The following is a 23890-nucleotide window of genomic DNA, read 5'->3' as shown; positions in this document are numbered from 1 at the left end:
ATGCCCAAGAGACATAATTTTACATCATTGTAGAAAGGAAAATCTTGCGCTTCGCGCTTTTCACCAGTGCATATTATTTGCACTTGGTTTTATTTACCTTTCCAGGACTTTGGTATGTTTGTTTGTTTTTGTTTGCTTGGTATGGGACAGCGTGGCTCTGCGGTACGATCTTTGCTTCGTACCCGAAAGGTACTGAGTTCATACCCGCTACGTTGTGTGACCTTGAGCAAGTCACCTCGCCCTAGCTCAGTTTGCGGCGCTGCACTGCGGCGGACGCCAGGGCTATTCCAGTTTTCACTTGGAATAGACCCTAGAAACAAATTTCCCCTATGGGATTAATAAACGGAACTTTATTTTTATTAATTTGTTGGGTTTTTTTATCAAATCATTTCTCAAAAAAAAAAAATAATATTTTTAAATTTGACCCTTTAGGGACCCTTTTTATAGTGTAGTGGTTACCAAGGAAAATGCTTACACATATAACATAAAGTCTGTGGACGTGCATACTACAGGAGACGTGATGAAAACCTTCGATTAATCAATAGCTGAACAATTTTACTCACTCACACTTCGTCGTCGTCCTTGTCGATGATGACGACGATGACGACGACTACCAGATCTCACGACGGATTTCTGATGCCATGGTGAGCAGTGATGGCGGGCGGGGTGGGGCGGTTGTGGTGAGAAGGAAATAAAAGCCCATATTACTAAATATAGTCACTATCTCACGTGCGGGCACGAATGTTTTTGTCTGGATTGCCTAACTAAAAAGTAAAGAAATTGTTGGGAGGTGGGGGGTTGAATTAAATTTAAAACAAATCAAAACAAAACAAAACCAGAAAAAATGGATAGGGAAGGGGAAGAGAAAGTAGTATGATGTATAAAGAGATACACCTCTCTCTCTCTCTCTCTCTCTCTCTCTCTCTTCCTCCTCTCTCTCTCCCCTCTCTCTCTCTCTCTCTCTCACACACACATTGGACTTTATAGAAAAAAAAAACAAAACAACCTTAGGCAATCTAGAAAAAGACTTCATCAAAGAATTCGAAATAAAAGCCACTTTAATTTTTATGAATCAAAAACAAGTGAGACAAAGGAGATTTCATCAAACAGAAAACACACTTCCATCCAAGCACAATCGCCTGTGTTTGAGACTCACAGAGACGAGCTCAAGACGACGTATAGATAGTATGCAGATGACGTCACTCAGGCCTTTGTTATGGTTTTTGTCATCCGCGTTTGTGAGTTGTTCTCACTAAACTGTATTAACCAGACTATTAAAGTTCATGGTTACACAGAGTTTGTGTGTAGGTCCGTTATATTTCCGGATGGCAATGTTGTGAACTCCTTGGCCAAGCGCATTCTATCTATAGATAGTATGCAGATGACGTCACTCAGGCCTTTGTTATTGTTTTTGCCATCCGCGTTTGTGAGTTGTTCTCACTAAACTGTATTAACCAGACTATAAAAGTTCATGGTTACACAGAGTTTGTGTGTTGGTCCGTTATATTTCCGGATGGCAATGTCGTGAACGCCTTGGCCAAGCGCATTCTATCTATACTTAAGTACAGGACCGATAACCCAAATTGTTGTGGTCTCATTGCTCTAATGGAAATACTCTAAAAACCAATGTGTACCCATTTACAAGTCTGACAACATGAATTGTTATGGTCTCATTGCTCAAACGGAAATACTCTAAAACCAATATATACCTATTTACAGGTCTGATAATCCAAATAGTTACGATCTCATTGCTCGAGTGGAAATACATTGCGTTACAATAACATTAAAACTAAAACAAGCCCATAGAATTGCGTTCGGAAATCAGACCTGCTAAAATGTGCACCTAGAGTCAAAAGAAAAACAGACCTGTCAGAAACAAATCTACACTCTCTTTATCTCATCTAATAAACAAAGAGAATTTAGAAAAAGACAAATAAATGATAAACATAAATTACAGAAAGAATGAATTAAAAAAACAAAAACAAACAAAACAGGGATAAACTCAAAATGTTTTCCAACCCTATCTATACGATGAACTGTGACTTCAATATTCTTTAATATTGAAGCATTGTAATAATTGGAGGCCAACACATCAATTCCCAACTAAAATCAGAAAATTTCAACACATAGTCTCAAATTTTGGATTTTTAAAAAATCGATACAAAAAAAAAAAAATACACAAACAAACAAAACAACATACACACACACACACACACACTTGAACAAAATTTGACTCTCGCAAACACAATAAAATACAATATTCTTTAAAACAAGAGTTTATATACGTCATTAAGTCATTACAGAAAGAGAAAAACATGCGATCTCCCGAAAACACGTGCTTAGGACTGATCCCCTCTAGGCGAATAATCCCAATCAAGGCCTGGACAAAACTATATATATATATATATATATATATATATATATATATATATATATATATATATATATATATATATATATATATATATATATATATATATATATATATATATATATTATGTAGTTTCATCCAAGAAAAAGACAATAATTTATGAGTGCCGCTTGCAAATTGTACACGCTGGATTAGATCTAAATAAATAAATATTTGAAAAAAATAAATCCATAACTAAAATGAATAAATACAGAAAAAAGATAGAAAGAAAGACAGAAAGAAAGTAAGAAAAAACAAAAAAGGATAGAAAATAGGGAATATTATCATGAAAAATATCATTCAAGTGATCTAAACTACATTTGGGAAGAGAACCCCCGGGTCCTAAAATCAAATACAAATGGCATAGCCATACGCCCTCTATTTGATTTTCTACATTCGACGTTCGTGAGACGACAAAAATAAAAAAAGACGGGAGATGAAAGGGGAGGGAGGGGGGGGGGGGGGGGGGGGGGGGTGAAGCATTTCTCACCATACCGCTTCCAGCCAGACGGCGCCAACTCGGAATTTTCAAAGTGAGAAAAAAAAAAGGACAGTAATTTTTTTTTAACTTGGTAAAAGTAATCAAACACAAAGTAAACTAAATTTACACTTCCATGAATACAGTAGCGAGAAAGGTAAACACGAAGAGAAATAGATAATTATCACGGAAGACAACAAAATAAAACAAAACAAAATCACAAGAATTAATGAATAAATATTAACAACAATCACCCACCAACACCACCACCATGAACAACAATAATTGATCACAAAGATAAAGATAAAAAAGAAAAACATATTATAACAGCAACAAAAAAAACCCAATAAAAATGAAATTATTAATATTAATTTATAATTATTATCAACAACAATAATAATCATGAGAAAAGAGAGAGAGAGAGAGAGAGAGAGAGAGAGAGAGAGAGAGAAGAGAGAGAGAGAGAGGTGAGAGAGGAAGAGAAGAGAGAGAGAGAGAGAGAGATCTTGTCCAAAAACAATACTTTTTTTTATTTTTACAAAATACGAATTGAAAAAAAAAGGATGGGAGAGAAATGTGTTTGTGGTTGAATAACTGCATGTGCAGTAGCAGCAGCAACAATAGCATTAGCAGTGGCAGTTGTAGTAGTTGTGGTAATAGTAGCGGTGATAGTAGTGCTTGTTGTAGTTGTAGCAATAATATTAGTATAGTGGTTGTGGTGGCGTAGTTAGTAGTAGTAGTAGTAGTAGTAGTAGTAGTAGTAGTAGTAGTAGTAGCAATGGTAGTAGTAGTAGTAGAAGTAGTGGTGGTGGTTGTAGCGGTAGTAGTTGTAGTAATAGTAGTATTAGCAACGGTAGTAATGTAAATAGTAGTAGTATAGTGGTGATGGTAGAAGAAGTAATTATAGAGCAGTTTTGTAACACATTTTGATTTTGAGGCATTGCAATGTCAACGGCGGTGACAAGTAGTAAAATCTACGATTGGGTTGAAAACTCAACAATATAAACACAGATTGTTGTTAACAAGACTCGAATCAGAATTCTAAGTGAAAAAGACTAACGATTGGGTAGAAAAATGGAAAAATGTTTTTAAATATCTATATATTTACATCTATATATTTAAATATCTATATATTTATCACACACACACACATATATATATATATATATATATATATATATATATATATTGTGTGTGTGTGTGTGTGTGTGTGTGTGTGTGTGGTGTGTGTGTATCTAAGGCTCCTAATTGTTCAGTACACTAGCTCAGAAGAAAAATGACGATGTCTCTTACACACTACCAGATGGGTTAAAAAAAATTTTTTTTTTTGAATTGCTAGGTGAAGAGCAAGCCCCACCACATACTCTAGTCCTGTATTCTCTATGAGCCCCACTCATCTCTAACAAATCGATTCATTACTCTTGACATAAAAAATCACATCTCGGTTTCAAAACATTCCTAAATTCTACTAAACAAAATGCATAGTGAATACTCATGATTAGAGTAGAGTAAATCAACAGGTGTCTGGTACAGCTGATCTCAGCAGACATTGTCACTTGATCTGACTTTATTACTCATCAAGTATCAAGAACTCTGCTCAGGCTCAGGTAAATTGAGATCTTAATAAACTTTGATCTAACTGCTTATTTGGATCATAATTTTAATGTAAAGTGAGATGGCAAAAAAAAAAAAGTAATATTTCTAAGGGCCGGACATTTTTTGACCTATTTTCAAAGAGAAAACTAGACGAGCTGCCTCAAGCAATGTCATCGCATGATAGGATCCCTCTGTCCAACCGACACGCGCAGAGAAGGAAGGTGACAGTCACCAAAATGATAAGGACTCACACACAAAAGTTTCAAAAAAAGTTATTCAGAGAGAATTTTCACTTACTTTGAACATGCGAAGGCTTGGTTTGTTTCCTCCTTGGCATGATGGAGTTGGTTTCACACTTCTGCAAGAATCTTGTGCATAATATCAGTTGATCAAAGAAGTTGAAAAACTTTCGTGTCCTGAAACCTTCCTCTCTTCTTCCATAATAATAATTATTCCGTGCTCCTTGATGCTAAAAATAAATCTACCTATGACACACAAATCGTCACGCAGCGCTCTCACACAGCCAGCCCGTGCGTTGTTGGTGACGGTTGGTCCAGCCCACTTTGTCAGATAGGTAAAATGAGGTGGATGGGTCAAACGGGAGCTAGAAAAAGTATTATGTTATTGTCAAATTTATTGTTTTTGTTTTGGCAAATCATAATATAATAAAATCAGATTTTACGGTTTTCCAATCTTGTTCTGTTGATCCCCTATTTATTTTGAGAAAGAAAAAAATGCGAAGTAAAAATTCGCTTACGAAGCGAAAAGGGTCAAAACTGCTAGCGACGTGTCGCGAAGTTTTGGGTTCATGAGTTCATTTGTTGATTCCACGTGTGTAGTGTGTTACTGCAGTTTTAGTGTGTTGTCAGAACTTTTGTACTCCACAGAAACAATCGACAACATTGTTGGTTTATTTCTTTTTTAGTTGTTGATTGACACTTCTCTAGAGAAGCTATTAAAATGAGTACTCAGGGAAAAGGAGATCAACCAACAGGGTGAGTTGTATTTTCAGGCTGCTCAACAATTCAATAGGGCATTCTCTCATTCCATTCTGATCTGCTCGATAGTTGACCGGCGTTGGCATACCGGCACCCGTCCCTTCTCTCGTTTCTATCAATCAATACCTTGGCATTATTTGTCAGTCAATGCCCAGAAAGAACAGACCGTTGTCTTAGAGACTCATAATCCAAATGATCATAGGCCAGTGCCTCTGCCTCTTCAATAGGCCACGACACAAATATGTATCGATGGTGGGGGCAGGGGTGACTTACTTGTCCATAACCCACAAGTCCACGCAACCCAAATGCTTGTCCATATTGAATAAGGAAGTGGTTATTCAGTATCAGATACTGAATAGTGCTTTGCCACTATTCAGTATCCATAAGGAACTCTTTTTTTTATAGAGAGAGTGAAAAGTGCGACAATCTCGGTTGAATGGAAATAAACTGCTGACCTACTTCCAGATTGAACACATGCACTAATTGACAGCCCGATTCAAAGCTGTAAAAATATTTTGATCGTAATTTTTTTAAATTTCTGCTTTTATGCAATTAACATAGTTCAAAATATCAAAATAAGAGTGGCATTCTATTCCATTTTTAAATGTCTAAATAGACATGATTAAATGTCACTAAGAGTTCAGTGACACCATGGCTTGGTGGATATAAGCTGTTTGACTCTGAGTTTTAAGGTTCGAGAGTTCAAATCCCGGTAGGGGTAACTTTATTTTTTTTTTCCCATTATTTTTTTAAATTCCTTCTGTCTATTGATATTTTTTAAACTTTTGTTTTTATAATTTTATTTGCTTGTAATATACTTTAATGTTGATATTATACTATTGTACTTTTATTATTATTATTACTATTATTATTATTATTGTTATTATTATTATTATTATTATTATTATATTATTATTATTATTATTATTATTATTATTATATTATTATTATTATTTCTACTTACTTACTATTATTATTATTGTTGTTGTAATCGTCATCATCACTATTATGATTATGATGATTATTTTTTTTAATCAAGTAGTTGGAGTAATTTAATCAGTTATCGATTTATTACGAATATCTTTTATGTGTTATCATCTCGTTGTTGTTTTTCATTATTGTGCTCTTCTATTGTTCATTATTTTTTAAAATCTTGTTTTTTTTTCTGTTTGTCTCATTTGTTGTTGTTGTTGTTGTTGTTGTTGTTGTTCTTGTTGTTGTTCTTGTTGTTTGTTTGTTTGTTTGTTTTGTCATCTAAGGCAAACCGGATTCATTATAAATATGTGGGCAGACTTTCTGCATTTTTTAATTGAGCGATGTACTTCCGTGAATTAATTGCCGTACTATATTAAAATTTACGTGATAATAATAATAATAATAATAATAATAATAATAATAATAATAATAATAATAATAATAATAATAATAATAATAATAATAATAATTTAAATAGATACTGAATATTAGACTACAATTGACATCTATTTACTGAATACACGTGGTATTGTTAGGGGTGTTTCTTTTTTTACGAAACCTGCCAAAACACGCCGATACCCGACAAAGTTATGGGAAGTAGGCAGCAGTGGGGAGTGAACCTGGGACTCAGGGAAGTGTACACCGTTGGGGAGTGAACCTGGGGCTGGGTTTCGTAAAAAAAAAAGCAATTACTTTTTTACGAAACCCGACAATATCCGACAAAGTTATGGAAAGAAAGTAGGCAACAGTGGGGGAGTGAACCGGAGATTCAGGGAAGTGTACACTATTGGGGAGTAAACCTAAGTCTATGGTTTTTTGGCGGGTTTTTGGCGGATTTCGTAAAAAAGTAATTGCTTCATTCTCGTCTGGTACCCATCTCCCATAGTCCGGCTTCATTTCCCACTGGTATCCATCTTCCCTAGTCCCAGGTTCATTTCCACTGATATCCTCTTCTCACAGTCCCAGGTTCACTCCCAACCGGTGTGCACTTCCCTGAGTCCCGGTTCATTGCCCAATGGTGCCCACTTCCCATAACTTTTGAAAATTTCGGTAGGTTTCGAAAAAAAGTACATTCTGAGCTCACTGTCCACTGGAATCAGCCTCTCGCAGTCCCAGGTTCAATCGTCATCAGTGTCCAAATCCCAGATTCACTCCCCACTGCTGCCTGCTTCCCATAACTTTGTCGGGTTTTGGCGGGTTTCGTAAATAAGTAATTCCCCCTCCCCCTTGGTATTGCTTTTTTACAAAATCCAGAGTCCCAGGTTCACTCCCCACAAGTGTACACTTCCTTGAATCTCAGGATCACCCCCCCCCCCCCCCCTCCCACTGCTGCCTGCTTCAATAAGTTTGTCGGATATTGCCATGTTTTGTCGGGTTTCGTAAAAAAGTAATTGCTTTTATATGAAACTCGCTGAAACCCGCCGAAAACCAGAGTCTCAGGTTCACTCCCTACTGGTGTACACTTCCTTGAATCTCAAGTTAACTCCCCACTGTTGCCTACTTCTCACAACTTTGTCGGATATTGCCGGATTTCGTAAAAAAGTAATTGCTTTTATGTGAAACTCGCTGAAATCCACCAAAAACCAAAGTCTCAGGTTCACTCCCACTGGTGTACACTTCCCTGAGTCTCAGGTTCACTCCACACTGTTGCCTACTTCCCACAACTTTGTCGGATATTGCCGGGTCTCATAATAAAGTAATTGCTTTTATGTGAAACTCGTTGAAACCCGCTGAAAACCAGAGTCTCAGGTTCACTCCCCACTGGTGTACACTTCCATGAATCTCAGGTTCACTCCCCACTGTTGTCTACTTCCCATAACTTTCTCAGATATTGCCAGGTTTCGTCGGGTTTCGTAAAAGAGTAATTGCTTTTATATGAAACTCGCAGAAACCCGCTGAAAACCAGAGTCTCAGGTTCACTCCCCACTGGTTTACACTTCCCTTAGTCTCAGGTTCACTCCCCATTATTTGCCTACTTTCCATAACTTTGCCCCATTTTGTTGGGATTTGGCGCATTTTGTAAACAAAAAGTAATTGCTTTTTTTTTTACAAAACCCGCCGAAACCCAGTCCCAGGTTCACTCCTCACTGGTGTTTACTTCCACGAATCTCAGGTTCACTCCCCACTGTTGCCTACTACCCATAACTTTCTCGGATATTGCCAGGATTAGTCGGGTTTCGTAAAAAAGTAATTGCTTTTATATGAAACTAGCTGAAGCCCGCCGAAAACCGTAGTCTCAGGTTCACTCCCCACTGGTGTATACTTCACTGAGTCTCATGTTCACTCCCCACGCTTTGCCGCATATTGTCGGGTATCGTAAAAAAAGTAATCCCCCCCCCTCCATTTTTTATTGCTTTTTTACAAAACCCAGAGTCCCAGGTTCACTCCCCACTGGTGTACACTTCCCTGAATCTCAGGTTCATCCCCCCCCCTACACACACACACACACACACACACACACACGCTGCTGCCTACCTCCCATAACTTTGTCGGATATTGCCGGGTGTCGTCGCGTTTCGTAAAAAGTAACTGCTTTTTATTACGAAACCCGCCGAAACCCAGTCCCAGGTTCACTCCCTACTGGTGTACACTTTTCTGAGTCCCAGATTCACTCCCACAGCTGTCCTCTTCCCATAACTTTGTCAGGTTTCGGAAAAAAAAAAACCGTACAAAAACCACTATTCAGTGTCAGATACTGAATAGTGCAAAACCACTATTCAGTATCAGATACTGAATAGTACAAAAGCACTATTCAGTATCAGATACTGAATAGTACAAAAGCACTATTCAGTATCAGATACTGAATAGTGCAAAACCACTATTCAGTATCAGATACTGAATAGTGCTAGCCATTGAATAAAATAAAACAATGACAATACTACAACCTCACTCACTCCCCCCCCCCCCCATCTCCATCAAGGTTCGCTGAAATCAAACTTCATTTTATTTTAACATGCTGCATTACATTTAACCAATTTTCTCAGTTCATGTCAACTTTAAGATTAAAAAAAAATAATTTCTCCGTGGTGATTTTAAAGGAAAACAGATAAATATGGAAAGTGACAACTTTCTCCATTTTAATTTAAACAATAAGACATAATGAACTTTTCATAGTATAACATCAACCAAATGTGCTCGAAGTGCTTTAGTGGAGTCCCAAAACCTGCAGCAACCATGAACATACAGGATGTATGGCACTATTACAATTTTGTTCAACTAGACAGGTACTCATTTTACACTTGAATGTGGTGAAGAAATGTGAACTAAGGATATTTTCCAAGAACTCAACTTTGCACTGCCCAGAGTGGGACTAGAACCAGAGCACTACTTATACAAAGGCAAATGAAAATGTCAGACCAAAAATCAGATCTGAGTGCTGTATCAGAACTACTTATACTTACATTATAGTTTTTGATGGTATAACAGATTGTTCTTTAGGAAAGAAAAGATGTTTTTCTCCACAATATATACACTTTTTTGTTTGTAGCCTGCGTTAGGCCTGATATATGTATTGAAAAATAACTTGTCAGATATCATAATCACTTTCAGAATTAGCGATGGGGAGAACATTGACTAACCTGAGTAAATCAACATTCATCTGAGATTTGAGATAACTCTCATATTTGATTCTGCGACATCAAAATCAATATCAAGAGGTCATATTGATTTTGAGTCACTTAACCCTTTACCTATCATGTTGCATCCGTTACTGCATTCTCTCTCTGAAAACTGTGAGAAACAATATGCATGAAATGTTTCCTCATTGCAATGGGTCCGAAGCCAACAGCAACACTTGAAGTATAAAACTCAAACCAAGTATTTACTGGTCCAAAAGACTAGTGTTATATCACAAGAAAGTTGCGATAGTTCACAGGATATTTTTTCATTAGACTTATTTGTGTTTTCTTTAAAAAATAAACCAGCATCACAGATAACTAACAGATTCCCATCTGTGCAAAATATGAATAAATCCACCATGTCTTGTTGCATGCTCTGTAGAGTAATATTTATAGTGGAAGTTCTGTTGAAGCTTCAAGTATCATCTCATGCATTTTGGTCATGTGCGCTTATCGTCTTATCATGAAAATATAATGAGCATAGTTTGAAATAATTTTTTTTTCTCTATTTTTTTTTTTGTCATTTCACTAAATACTCAAGGCTTAGATGCAAGTACTGTACACATAATACATATCAACCCTTTAAAGATGAGGTCTGGCATTTAAAACTGTCATCCAATCCTGCCATTTTCATCAAGATAAAATTATCGGTTAAGTTACTGTTTTAAAAAAAATAGAGAAAAAAAACCCCAACAAAACATGGGCTTTTACACAGCCCAATATCCACTTAGTGTGCTGGAATCACTTTTTGAAAGGTTCCCCCCCCCCCCCCCACTCCCCCTCCCGACAGTAACAACTTAACATGTTGGACAAGACATGACACCTGTGACGCACTATTATATTTTTTTTTTTAGACAGATACAACGCTGTACTCCAAGTCAGGTACCCATTTTACATCTGTGCATGATGAAAAAATGTAATTGCCTTTTCCAAGGACTCACCTTTTGCTCTGATCACATTAGGACTCAAACCAGGGACCTACAGGTCAGAGGCGAGTGTCATAGTCATACCACATGATTACAAAGTTGTCATTGATGTTCGATACTCATAAAATTGAGTATGGGAGTAATTCTACCTTACTTCTTAAAGGTTAACCACCTTTCCAGATGGTTTCAATTCTTCTTGTAACTGACACTAAATCTTACCATTTTTTAAACCAAGAAAGCAGTAACTGGTTATTGCTCTTTTGGTGACAATGATCAGGTCTGTAGTTTAAATAGAGAGGTGTGCCTCATAATTACATTCCCTCATAAAAGAAACAAACTGCATTTTCTCCGCCCACATTCATATCAGATTATTTTCACTGTGATATTTTGCAAGAGGTCATTTTTATTTTTTGTCAGGAATAATTCCATTCAAAATTAAAGACATTATATAAATATATGATATGGAATTTACCCTGCGGTTATGTTATCATTGAGGTCGCAGCACTCTAGATAAATAATGGGAATTATAATCCAAAAGAAACTCACTCTTGTTGTTGAAAGGTTCTTCTTCTTCTTCTTCTTCTTCCTTCTTCTTCTTCTTCTTCTTCTTCTTCTTCTTCTTCTTCTTCTTCTTCTTCTTCTTCTTCTTCTTCTTCTTCTTCTTCTTCTTCTTCTTCTTCTTCTTCTTCTTCTTCTTCTTCTTTTTCTTTACGATTACGGCAGTCAATGCCATCATGCTTGCGACAGCATTGCACCATGTTGTATGGGCTCAGATCAAAACAGTCAGAAATTGTTCATCACTTGGTGCTGTCACAATTCAAATAGCACAAGCCTTATTTCAAAGGACTTCTCACTAGGTAACTGTCTCTATGCGTTTGGCTAAAAAGCTCACAACATTGCCATCCAGAAGTATAATGGACCAACACACAAAACTCAGTGTAACCTTGAACTTTTAGAGTCTGGATAATACAGTCAAGTGACAATCACTCATAAACGTGGATGGCAAAAAACAATAACAAAGACCCCGAGAGACATCAACTTCGTTCTATCTATAGTTTTGGACATGAATAGACTGATAGCAATGTAATAAGATATTTTGTCACCTTAACACTTGGTTCTTAGTATGTTTAATCCTTCAGTAAAGGCGGGTGGTTGGATGGGAGCATCACCCTTGAATCATATACCTATGATGTTCTCATGGGTGTACGATCCGATAGTGATGACGTTTCTTCTTCTCTTTACTAGCCTATCCTGCTTCTTTGGTTTGTGATTGTATTTTTGACAGGGGATATTTTTTTTTCTGTAAATCTTCTGCCTGTTTGTTATTGGTTATTTATAATTTAGCTTATGATATCTTTAGGTTATGATTTTGATTTACATTTGTACTATTTTTGTTAGATTGCTTGTTTTTTTGTTTCAGCGGTCTCTCATTGTGTTGGAAGAGACCTAAAGCAACAAACAAAACCTTCAGTAAAGCACTCTCATACATAACACCAATCAATGCATTTTGGATTCTTGAAGGCAGACAGTGACAGATGTCACCATCAAAGCCATTCTCACTTTGGTTAAACTAACCATGATAGTCTCTCTCTCTCTCTCTCTCTCTCTCTCTCTCTCTCTCTCTCTCTCTCTCTCTCTCTCTCTCTCTCTCTCTCTCTCTCTCTCACTCTCTCTCTCTCTCTCTCTCTCTCTCTCTCTTTCTCTCTCTCTTGTCATGTTCTGTTCTTTCTGCTTTCCCATAATTTGCTTTCTTAGTATCTTTTTCCACTAACCTTTTCCAAACACCATGTGTCCTCCATCTTGTTCTCTCTCCTGGATGGTTCCTATCCAGTGTCTCTATAAGGATGTGCTTTTCTTTCGAATTAGATGCCCATTTCATTACCTATCACCGACTCCCTCCAACTCCATCGCCTTCTGATCCTCTCCATATATTGTCAGACCATCATTGGATATCATGAGGAAGGAAGTGTTGAAGCTGCGCTTTGCAGGTGATATGTACTTTATGGACTGGAATATTAGGTTCTGTATAGATTGTCGGGGGAATAAATGAGGAATTGTGAACAGCATTGACTGTGGTAAATTTTTTGAACTTTTTAAAAAGCTTATTTCATTTATCTGAATTATTCATTGTGATGAGGTGATTAATCTGGAACTGTTATAATTTAAAAATGGAAGGGAGATAACACATGCATCACTATTGCTTTTTTGTTCTATTTCACGAGTTGTCTGCCTTAGTTTGAAAACCTCTTGTCCTTTGAAGTGAACTAAACTGTTATACTTCCTGATGGCAATGTTGTGAGTTTCTTAGCCAAGAACCACACTATCTATAATCACGACCATACTATCCCTTTGTTTGGGGAATGGAATTGGTGGGGTGGGGTGGGGCGGGGGGGGGGGGGGGGGGGACGCGTTTCATATGTAGATTGAATGCGTATTCGTTTTAGTCCTTGATCATTAATCTAATGCATACTAAAGACTTAGACTCGTGTAGATGCTATGCCTTTACTCACAACATCTTCCCGTATTTTGAACCGTTCCGACACTTAAATATATGTAAACATTAACCATGTAATATTATAGTTTGATTGATATATTTTTGTTAGAACAAAAACTGGATGCCTAAAAATAATAACAAAGCACTAATTGGCATCGACTTCATTTCTTTTATAAATGATATGACTGCGGAGTGTGAAACTTGTGTGTATTTTTTTCTTTTTATCTTGTCTATTTGTGTGTGTGTGTGTGTGTGTGTGTGTGTGTGTGTGTGTTTATTATGAGTGAATGATATAGTATTCCATTTAGTCATGTTCACCACTTGTAGCTGGCAAAACAATAACGACCTGTAAGTATTGCAAAAAATCCAGCCTTTAACATTAATTGCTAGCACTTTGTTTATCCACCTGACTGACCACCTTTCTAGCTGAAAAGAAAACAATGCAACAAAGTGACATCAACCGCATTTCATCAATGGTACCGCAAAATTTATTCCTGCGTTGCAGGTCACTTTTGTCAGGGGCGCGCAAGGTTTTATGGATTTTGTTTGAAGATTCAATTTAATTCAATTCAATTCAAAGTTTTATTTAAGGCAATTGCCAATATGAACCATGAATTTACATATAATTTCAAATCAATACAGGTAAAAGGAAACTACCAACATAATTAAATAGATAAATAAATAAATATCAATATAATCAATGAATAGACAGAAAAAATAAATAGATAAATACGTGAATAAATAAATAAATAACCATAACTTATTGATCATACTAATATATAAACACATGCAAATCATTTTTCAGGAGAAAAAAAATAACATATATAAAAATAAGTCAACTGACGCCTTCACAACAATGATTTAAATCTTAATTGTGATTTGTAGAGGTAATGAACGAATTCGAATGTTGACTTAAAGTGAAAAAATGTATCAATAAAGATGAGAGAAGATAGATTGAAATGATTCGTACATGTAAAGAGACGAGAGATGGAGTACGTGGGAAGGAAAGTATTGGACTTACAAATAGCGGGAAAGAGGAAAAAGGGACGCCCAAAGGCTAGATGGTGGGATAAGGTAAAGGATAATATGAAAGAACTGGGCCTGGAGGAAGATGATGCGGTGAACCGAGATGCATGGAGATGTGGCATTCATTATGGAAACCCTGCAAACTGCGGGATTAGCTGAAAGAAGAAGATGTAAACCAGGGTGTGTGTGTGTGTGTGTGTGTGTGGCAAGCGCTGTGCAATGTTGATGCGCTCATCTGGGCCAGGAATTGTTCATGACTTGGTGCTGTCACTGTCTCTTCTGGCAGATTGTTTGGACTGACATGGCGGTTTTTTGAAAAGAAAAAAAAAATTCTAATTTTGCAAGCTAAAAACAGCAAAATTTGCTATTAAAAACTCACAATTCGTTCATGAAAGAGAAATTTATTTGTTTGTTTTTAAGGCTTTCACGGTGCTTGCAACAAATGAAATGTAAGGTCATATCAGAGCCAGTAAAAAGGAAGAAAATGAGATAGTAAAAAAGAAACTAATCTTGCTTAATTATCTTTTACGTTCTATACGAGCTTTCAAAATAAAAGAAAAAAATTATTGGGTTTTTTTTCTTTGCAAAATCTCGAAAATTTGCAAAAAATTGCAGATTTCGCGGCCGCAATGCAAATCAGTGATATTTTGCGATTTTTTGCGGCCGCAAGTGATGCAAAATAAACTGCCATGCAGTGTTCCAATCCTTTGTGGAAATAAAAAATTCAGTTGCCTGAATTATATGAATGTTGATTTTCATCTATTGATTGTGTTTGTCAAGGAGTGGGTGGCACGATTGCCGATTGCGTGTTGACAGTTATAGGTTGTTGTTTCGTTCAGATTTTAATTTCTTGAGATAGACCAACAGAAACACGAGACATGACGCCCGTTAGGCGATGATCATATTATAATTTTTCCGACAGCGACAACGCTGTTGACGACCAGGTACTCATTTTACACCTGAGTACGGTGAGGTACGGTGTGGGTAAAGAGTCTTTTCCAAGGTCTAAACTATGCGCCGAGCGCGGCTCAAACCCAGGACCTTCCAAGCGTGTGTCATACCACAAGACCACATTGCCGAAAAAAAAACACCAAACAAACAAATAATTTTAAGAAATAAAAACAACAGAAAACGAGGATGACGAAAGCGAAGTTTATTTTTAGATTTTTCCAGTATTCCGTCACAATTGTACCAGTCACCTTCCTATTAAGATCTATTCCAGAGTAAATCCGTTTTTCTTGGAAAACGAGGAGAAATGCTTACGGCACAATTCCATGTATTCAACGACTAAGTTAATACACCCATGTCACTGTATGAATAATATGAATATGTGTGTATGATAATATGTGCTTAATTCCTTTCAATGGCGGCGGCTACGTTTGGACACAGTCATTGGAACCGTTAGGTTTTCAATATTGAAGTGGGCTTGAATTGATATGATCTCTCTCTCTCTCTCTCTCTCTCTCTCTCTCTCTCTCTCTCTCTCTCTCTCTCTATCTATCTATCTCTCTCTCTATCTCTTTCTCTCTCTCTCTCTCTCTCTCTCTCTCTCTCTCTCTCTCTCTCTTATGTACACATGCACTCTCTATTTTATTATCTATTTATTTACCCCCCCCCCCCCCCAACACTGAATGGCTAATGGAGGTCGCGTTGATCATAATAATAATATAGAAAACATAGGTGGTACAAAATAATATAAAATTGTATTGATATTTTACTCCTAAAGGAAGTTTAATATTATAATAGAACTAATCAAGTGTAGTCAAAGTAGGTCATGGTGTGTTTCAGGTCGGTAGCGATCGTTGCATCAGCCACGACTATATAAATATAACCCAATAGGCCTAATAGGCTATGTTGTGTTAAAATACCGCCGCTGTTTACAAGTCTTATTCGTTGACCGTAGGAAACTGTCTTAGTAGTAATTGTGGTGTAACCGGAGGTGCTTGTGACTTCTCATTGCTTTTTTTGGTGTTGTTGTAGTTGTTGATATTTTGGATACTTTAATGATAAATACACGCCCTTGCATTTTTTTTTTAATTTTTTTTTTTTGGTCGTTCTTTTTTCAATCTTGAAACATAATTAGACGACGAAATGAGTAGTTTTGTAGTTAAAGAAGTTACGTTTGTCAGAAATGCGAAACTTTAACTTTAATTTTGCGCTCTTTTAGAACCTATTCATTCACCTCAATAAAACACAATATTATTAGCTATATAATGTATTGAAAGTCTCGTATTTTTGGCTATAAATTCAATTAGTTATCGCTGCTTCCCCCCCCCCCCCCCCCCCCCCGCCACTCACATAATACCGGTTTCACGCTGTGACCACATTTTACTTTTTAGAAAAAAAACAGCAAATTTTGTCCTCATATATATTATATATATATATATATATATATATATATATATATATATATATATATATATACGTTGTGTGTTGTTTATGAAAGGAACGATTAGTTAATTAATTTCTGATCAGGGCTTAGAAAGAGAGGGAGAGAGAAGGGGGGGGGGGGAGGGAGAGAGAGAGAGAGAGAGAGGGGGGGGGGCAGTACTGTACAGTTACAATATTTATGTAGTCTTACGAATTTTCTCACTGTTGCATCATGCGGTGGGGTTTTTTGTTTGTTTGTTTAATTGATGTATTGCGTTTAGTTGAACAAATTCACATCTGCCAGCCGGATATAACTTATCAACACGCAAAACGATGTGTAAGCAACGTTTATAGATAGAATGCGCTTGGCCAAGGAGTTCACAACATTGCCATCCGGAAGTATAACAGACCAACACACAAACTCTGTGTAACCATGAACTTTTATAGTCTGGTTAATACAGTTTAGTGAGAACAACTCACAAACGCGGATGGCAAAAACAATAACAAAGGCCTGAGTGACGTCATCTACATACTATCTATAGTCTGATTTGTACGATTTAGTGAAAACTACTCATGGAAATGGCTGGCTAAAAACAATGACAAAGAGCTGAGTGACGTCAATTTCATTCCTTCTATAAGTTCTTAAGCTGAAGTAGTTGCCCATCCAATCAAAACAAGTCTATCTTGTTGTGCTGTACTTTGGTACTGCATATTTGTGCTGATTCCATGTTTTTCTTAGAACTCTCAGACGAGGATGATATGACATTGACTCTTATCGTTATATAATAGTTCAACCAATGGGATCACTTGTTTCCTTGAGGACACCACTAACGACAACTCACTAGGCTCTAAACAAACCAAAAAAAAAACAACAAAAAAAATGACGCCAAAATATGTCTTGATGGGTCCTAGCGTGGCATCTCGCGATTTGTTTTCTTTTGTGGCCAAATATTTGTCTTTTGACGTCATTTGTTGGTCAGTGCGTGGGTGCGTAGCCATCGTTATGTTATAGCCTGATACTGAAATTCAAAAGGACTGGCAGTTTGACGTCATTATTTGGTTTTTGCACCGTCTAGTGAGTTGTCGTTAGTAGAGCTCATGGAAACAAGTTATTTCATTGGTTGAACTATTGAATTCAACTCACGATTTGTTTTCTTTTGTGGCTAAAGACTGGCATTTTGACGTCATTTTTTGGTCAGTATCAGGCCATAACTTTACAAAGGCCATTAGGATTTATACTTTGACGTCATTTTTAAAGTTTGTACAGCGCCTAGTGAGTTGTCTTTAGTAAGAGGGGGGGGGGGGGGGGGGGGGGCGAGAGAGAGAGAGAGAGAGAGAGTTTTCTTCATCTAGTTTCTTTTTTCCCCGACATATTTCCAAATATTACCAATCTACCTTACTCTTGAAATAAAGAACCTAACACGTGACTATTAAATATTTTGTCCAGAAAATGTTGATCTATTATACATGAAATGACCTTTGTAAGGTCAAAAACTCTCAAACCTTTGATTTCTTTGAAGACTTCCTTGAATTGCTCGGTTTGAGAATTTTTGACAAAATGAGGATCATTTCTGTATAGATAGTATGCAGATGACGTCACTCAGGCCTTTGTTATTGTCTTTGCCATCCGCGTTTGTGAGTTGTTCTCACTAAACTGTATTAACCAGACTATAAAAGTTCATGGTTACACAGAGTTTGTGTGTTGGTCCGTTATACTTCCGGATGGCAATGTTGTGAACTCCTTGGCCAAGCGCATTCTATCTATAGACGAGTCTCTCTCTCTCTCTCTCTCTCTCTCTCTCTCTCTCTCTCTCTCTCTCTCTCTCTCTCTCTCTCTCTCTCTCTCTCCGAGAAGATACGAGTGTCTAGCCTATATGCGTGTATCACAAATGAACACACTTTACAATAGTCCTTATAATGTATCATCTCATAGGAACTACACACTACACAGTTATGATTGAATTATCTCTCAACATTTTGTTACATATTTTGTATAATTGTTGTTGCATCATGCTTTGCTTTCATGTTTTGTTTTTTTGTTTGTTTTTTTTTTTCTTCCTGCATTATTCTTATCTATCGCGTTCCGGTTTGGAGTTAAAAATGGAGTTAGAAAATAGTTGGAAGACCCCCTCCCTCTTTAATAGTTCAGTTGCTAGAGCATACGCTCAACAGACAAAAAAAAACCTGGTTCGATCCACGGAATGGTCGGGATTTTTTTTCTCTCCCCACCCCGATCCCTATCCACCTAGCAGTGGTAAGTAGGTCTGTTGGATCTGATGAGAAGTACTATGCGATAGATTAGCGTGCAATCCCAAGAGTAGCAGGCAATTGCTATTGTCCTTTTAACACTTAGCACACCGGGATAAAATCCGAGAACCATGAGCATTGTGGCTCTGCATGACTATTCTTGAGTTATGTAATATAGTTATGTATTATATATAAGGGGAAGAGACGAGTTTCCTTGATATAGTGATCACGAGTTTGTTGCAAGAAATATTGCCAGGAAAATAAATAAACAGGCTTTGACGTTGAAAGGTGGGGGGGGGGGGGGGGGGGGGGGGTTGCGCGTTACGACCAATACTCAGGACTCACATCTCTCTCTCTCTCTCTCTCTCCCTCTCTCTCTCTCTCTCTCTCTCTCTCTCTCTATCTATCTATCTATCTATCTCTCTCTCTCTATCTCTCTCTATCTTAGTGTGTGTGTGTGTGTGTGTTTGTGTGTGTGTGTGTGTGTGTGTCCACGCATGAGTAACTCGGTGGTTTGGTGATCCAAATTCATGGATGATGGTTTTGTGAAAGGGGCAGAAACTTTTGTAGAGGTTATGAATTGAAGTAATAGTTTATCATAAAAGGAACAATACAGGACATACGTGTTTTTTTAATGTTTGTTTGTGTGTATGTGTCTGTGTGTGTGTGTGTGGGGGGGGGGGGGAGTAAAAATCCTTTTGTTTTCCTCTTTGAAGATCAAGTCTATGCACGCTTTTGGAATTTTTTCACTTTACATTCTTCCTTCCTTTCTTCCTTACAGCTGGTTGCGTGGGATTATTATTTTCGTTGTCATCAAATCTACTACTACTGCTCCTTCTATTACTACTACTACTACTACTACTACTACTACTACTACTACTACTACTACTACTACTACTACTACTACTACTACTACTATTACTACTACTACTACTACTACTACTACTACTACTACTATTACTAAAGAACGTCATCTTCTTTGCAATATATTTTACATTCAGTGTATTCAGTTAGGTAGAGTCATTTGATTTTAATTGTATTTCTATGTTTATTCACTACCCCTATTAAATCTCTCACCCTGTTTAGTTTTCAAACCTGGTTGTGTCTTCTTCCGATAACTGCCATCAATTTACAACACTAATAACCTGAAGAATCTGTTTTCTATCCGTGAAAACCACCGTTCTAAATAAAATTAGATTAGTTGATACTTACACGTGATTCGTGATGGAGGATGAGCTGAATAATGGAGTTACGCTGGAAGACGGGTTGGTTGTTGTTGTTGTTGTTGATGATGATGTTGTTTATTTTGTTTATTTCTTCTTCTTCTTCTTCTTCTTCTTCTTCTTCTTCTTCTTCTTCTTCTTCTTCTTCTTCTTCTTCTTCTTCTTCTTCTTCTTCTTCTTCTTTTCTCTTCTTCCTCCTCTTCTTCTTCATTTTGGTGGTGGCAACGACCGCCACCATCATCATTATCATCATCATCATCATCGTTTCATCACAACTTTAACAACCTGCATCTCTACCACAGCCATACATCATACATTTCACACTGAAGACTGACACCCATCACCACCATAGTCGTATATTACCAAATTTGCCCAAGAAATTTCCTTTTATTTTGGCTCTAAATCTTTGCAGACTTACACTTGCCTCCAATATCATTGTTTCAAAAAAGTTAAATAATAATATTATTGGACAACACGGGTGATTTATGTTGACATCAGACATCTTGTTTAATCAATTATCTATGTATATTCCTTCTTGGAATGCCTAGCTAGGCGATGATATCTAATGATGTGGCAGAAGGGCATAATTTAATTTAATTTAAATGTTAATTATATGGAATTTATATACAATACAAGGGCAACTCTATTGTAGAGTCATCCTTGCTACAATGCATAGCCACGAGCAGTAAGGCATGCTGTGTTCGTAGATCTCATTAACACACATTGCACTTACTAACGATAAACACGATGCTCTATGAGCTTTACAATTTTTAAACACATCTCTGATGGAACAGTTTACAACATTTGACACACTACACAAGACATGAACCCTATTAGGTGATAAAGATGACACTACTTTGGGAAAGGAAGACCTCAGAATTATACTGTCCATCGTTGACAGGACGAGGGAAATGTGTGCGTAATAGGGAACAAAAGTGTGATGTCAAAAACTGATTCCAATCTCATTGGAAGTGTAAAACCACTCTTCCAGAGGACTGGATACAACACCTTGTGTTATTGAGCTTCTGGTTTCAGAGTGATGGTATTTTATTTTCCAATCTAAATATATGATGGTCGTCAATAGAGATCATCATCCATCCTCGCTCTTTTGTGTTTCAGAATCTTAAGACTATACTTTTACTTCCTGCTACTAAAATTAGTTATGACATCGTATGATTCAATATGTAACCTGTTATTCATTATGAGTCCTCCGAGGGACTGGTTGTATACACACTTCCAAGGGGCTTGGAACTGGAAAAGTCCTGTCCTCTTATGGCCTTAATCAATAAGGTGTCTAATCACAGGATTCAACTCTCTATCCTAACCCCACTATTAGTCCTAAGCCGTACTGCTATACCATTGTCAGGCATATGTCGTGTCAGATAGAGAACTGATTGTGTGTATGAAAGGTGACAAAGCAAGAAAGAAAAATACAGAAAAAAACTCCCAAAACCTCTGTGGTGTAATGGTAGCCTGTTTGACCGGTAATCAGAAGGTCTGAGGTTTGATCCCCAGTTGATGTCGACTGATTTTTTGGGATGGTATTTTTCTTGTATTTTTCATTCTTGCTTTGTCCGCCATCTTTCATACACACTTGTTCAGATCTGTGAAGAAAGACAAGGAAGCATTCATGAACAGACTTGCAGAGAAAGCAGAAGCAGCAGCGACTGGAGGACACATGAGGATCCTTTATCAAACTACCAAGACACTTGCTGGAAAATATGGGAAACCAGAGGTACCAGTCAAAGACAAAGATGGGAAAACTATTTTTGGAAAAGAGGCTCAATCTGAACGATGGAGGGAACATTTCAACTGCCTTCTGAACAGACCACCACCAGACAACCAGCCAGAAATTTTGCCTGCAAGGAATGAGCTACCAATTAGCTGTGATCCACCATCGATAGCAGAGATTGTGGGTGCCATTAACAAGATGAAAAGGGGGAAAGCTGCTGGACCAGACCAGATTCCACCGGAGGCTCTAAAAGTTGATGCGGAAAGAAATGCTGAGGCCCTGCACCCACTATTTGAGAGAATCTGGAATGACGGGATATTCCCAAAGGATTGGAAGGAAGGACATCTTATCAAGCTTCCAAAGAAAGGGGACCTCAGTAATTGTAATAATTATCGAGGCATCACTCTTCTTTCTATCCCAGGAAAGGTTTTCAACCGTATTATTTTAGAGAGAATTAAGAATGCAACAGATGCTAAACTGCGGGACGAACAGGCAGGTTTTCGGAAAAAACCGTTCAACCACCGACCAGATTGCCTCTCTGCGAGTCATAGTGGAACAGTCTATAGAATGGAACTCTCCTCTTATTGTCAACTTTCTGGATTACGAGAAGGCTTTCGACAGTATTGACAGAGCAACATTGTGGAAAATTCTGGCACATTATGGACTCCCTGAAAAGATAGTAAACCTCATTAAGGAAATGTATGAAGGATCAAGTTGCAGGGTTGTACATGAAGATCAGCTGACTGACAGCTTTGAAATTAAGACTGGTGTCAAGCAGGGATGCTTGCTCTCTCCATTCCTGTTCATCCTTGCCATTGATTGGCTAATGAAGGAAACCTCCAAAGGGAGAAGAAATGGGATACAGTGGACCCCCTGGACACAGTTGGATGATCTGGATTTTGCAGATGATCTGGCTCTTTTGTCCCACACCCAGGACCAGATGCAAACAAAAACCACAATTATAAACAGCCTCTCGGAATCAATTGGTCTAAGAATACACCCTGCAAAGTCAAAGGTCTTGAGGATAGGTACGCGTCAAAGGGAGCAGATCAAAGTAAAAGATCAGGAACTCGAAGATATAGACACTTTCTGCTATCTCGGAAGTATAATTGACAAGGATGGAGGCACGGAAGCAGAGGTGAAAGCACGAATAGGAAAGGCACAGGCTGCATTCACATCTTTGAACAGAGTTTGGAGAACTAAAGATATCTCCCTTCAACTAAAGCTAAGACTTTTCAACTCAAACGTGAAGTCTGTCCTACTGTATGGATGTGAAACTTGGAACGCATCACAGGCATGTATAAGGAGGGTACAGATTTTTGTAAACAGGTGCATGCGTAAGCTACTCAGAATAAAATGGATGGATAGAATAAAAATGAAGAAGTATGGAAAAGAACACAGCAGAAACCAGTAGGAGAGGATATAGGAAGAAGACGATGGAGGTGGATTGGACACACGCTTAGAAAGAATGACTCAACTATAACAAAGAAAGTATTGGACTGGAACCCTCAGGGCAGAAGATCAAGGGGAAGGCCACGAGGAACATGGAGAAGAATTAAAGAAGCTGATATACAGAGAAGTGGTAAGACCTGGAATGAGATAAAAAAGTTGGCTCAGGATAGAGAAGGATGGAAACTGTTTGTCTGTGGCCTATACCCTGACCCAGGGTGAAAAAGGCAATGATGATGACTTTGGGAAAGGAAGACCTCAGAATTATACTGTCCATCGTTGACAGGACGAGGGAAATGTGTGCGTAATAGGGAACAAAAGTGTGATGTCAAAAACTGATTCCAATCTC

At 37.5% G+C, this 23890-nt stretch overlaps 2 protein-coding genes across 8 annotated transcripts in view; one reads left to right on the top strand and one right to left on the bottom strand.

Moving 5' to 3' along the window:
• LOC144958391 (uncharacterized) overlaps positions 1 to 4936 on the bottom strand; it is a 102010-nt gene extending 97074 nt beyond the window's left edge. The window contains exon 1 of one of the 2 annotated variants that reach the window (XM_078890384.1): positions 4782 to 4936. In XM_078890384.1, the coding sequence (XP_078746510.1) occupies positions 4782 to 4821 (40 nt within the window). In that variant the 5' untranslated portion in view covers positions 4822 to 4936. The remainder of the gene's footprint in view (positions 1 to 4781) is intronic. The other variant, XM_078890386.1, reaches the window with a different exon arrangement.
• Positions 4937 to 5042: 106 nt separating this feature from the next.
• The window catches only part of LOC144958392 (aspartate--tRNA ligase, cytoplasmic-like), a 40173-nt gene continuing 21325 nt past the window's right edge, over positions 5043 to 23890 (top strand). The window contains exons 1-2 of one of the 6 annotated variants that reach the window (XM_078890389.1): positions 16299 to 16419; positions 20224 to 20402. In XM_078890389.1, the coding sequence (XP_078746515.1) occupies positions 20362 to 20402 (41 nt within the window). In that variant the 5' untranslated portion in view covers positions 16299 to 16419; positions 20224 to 20361. Of the gene's footprint in view, positions 5480 to 16298; positions 16489 to 19666; positions 19723 to 19890; positions 19922 to 20223; positions 20403 to 23890 lie in introns of those variants that run through there. The other 5 variants (XM_078890388.1, XM_078890390.1, XM_078890391.1 and 2 more) reach the window with 5 other exon arrangements.

Source organism: Berghia stephanieae, chromosome 12 (assembly GCF_034508935.2).
Source record: "Berghia stephanieae isolate SIO BIC M18660-M18661 chromosome 12, UCSD_Bste_1.3, whole genome shotgun sequence".
NCBI lineage: Eukaryota > Metazoa > Mollusca > Gastropoda > Nudibranchia > Aeolidiidae > Berghia > Berghia stephanieae.
Note: the sequence above shows the minus strand (reverse complement) of the source record. Positions and strands in the feature narration are given on the sequence as shown.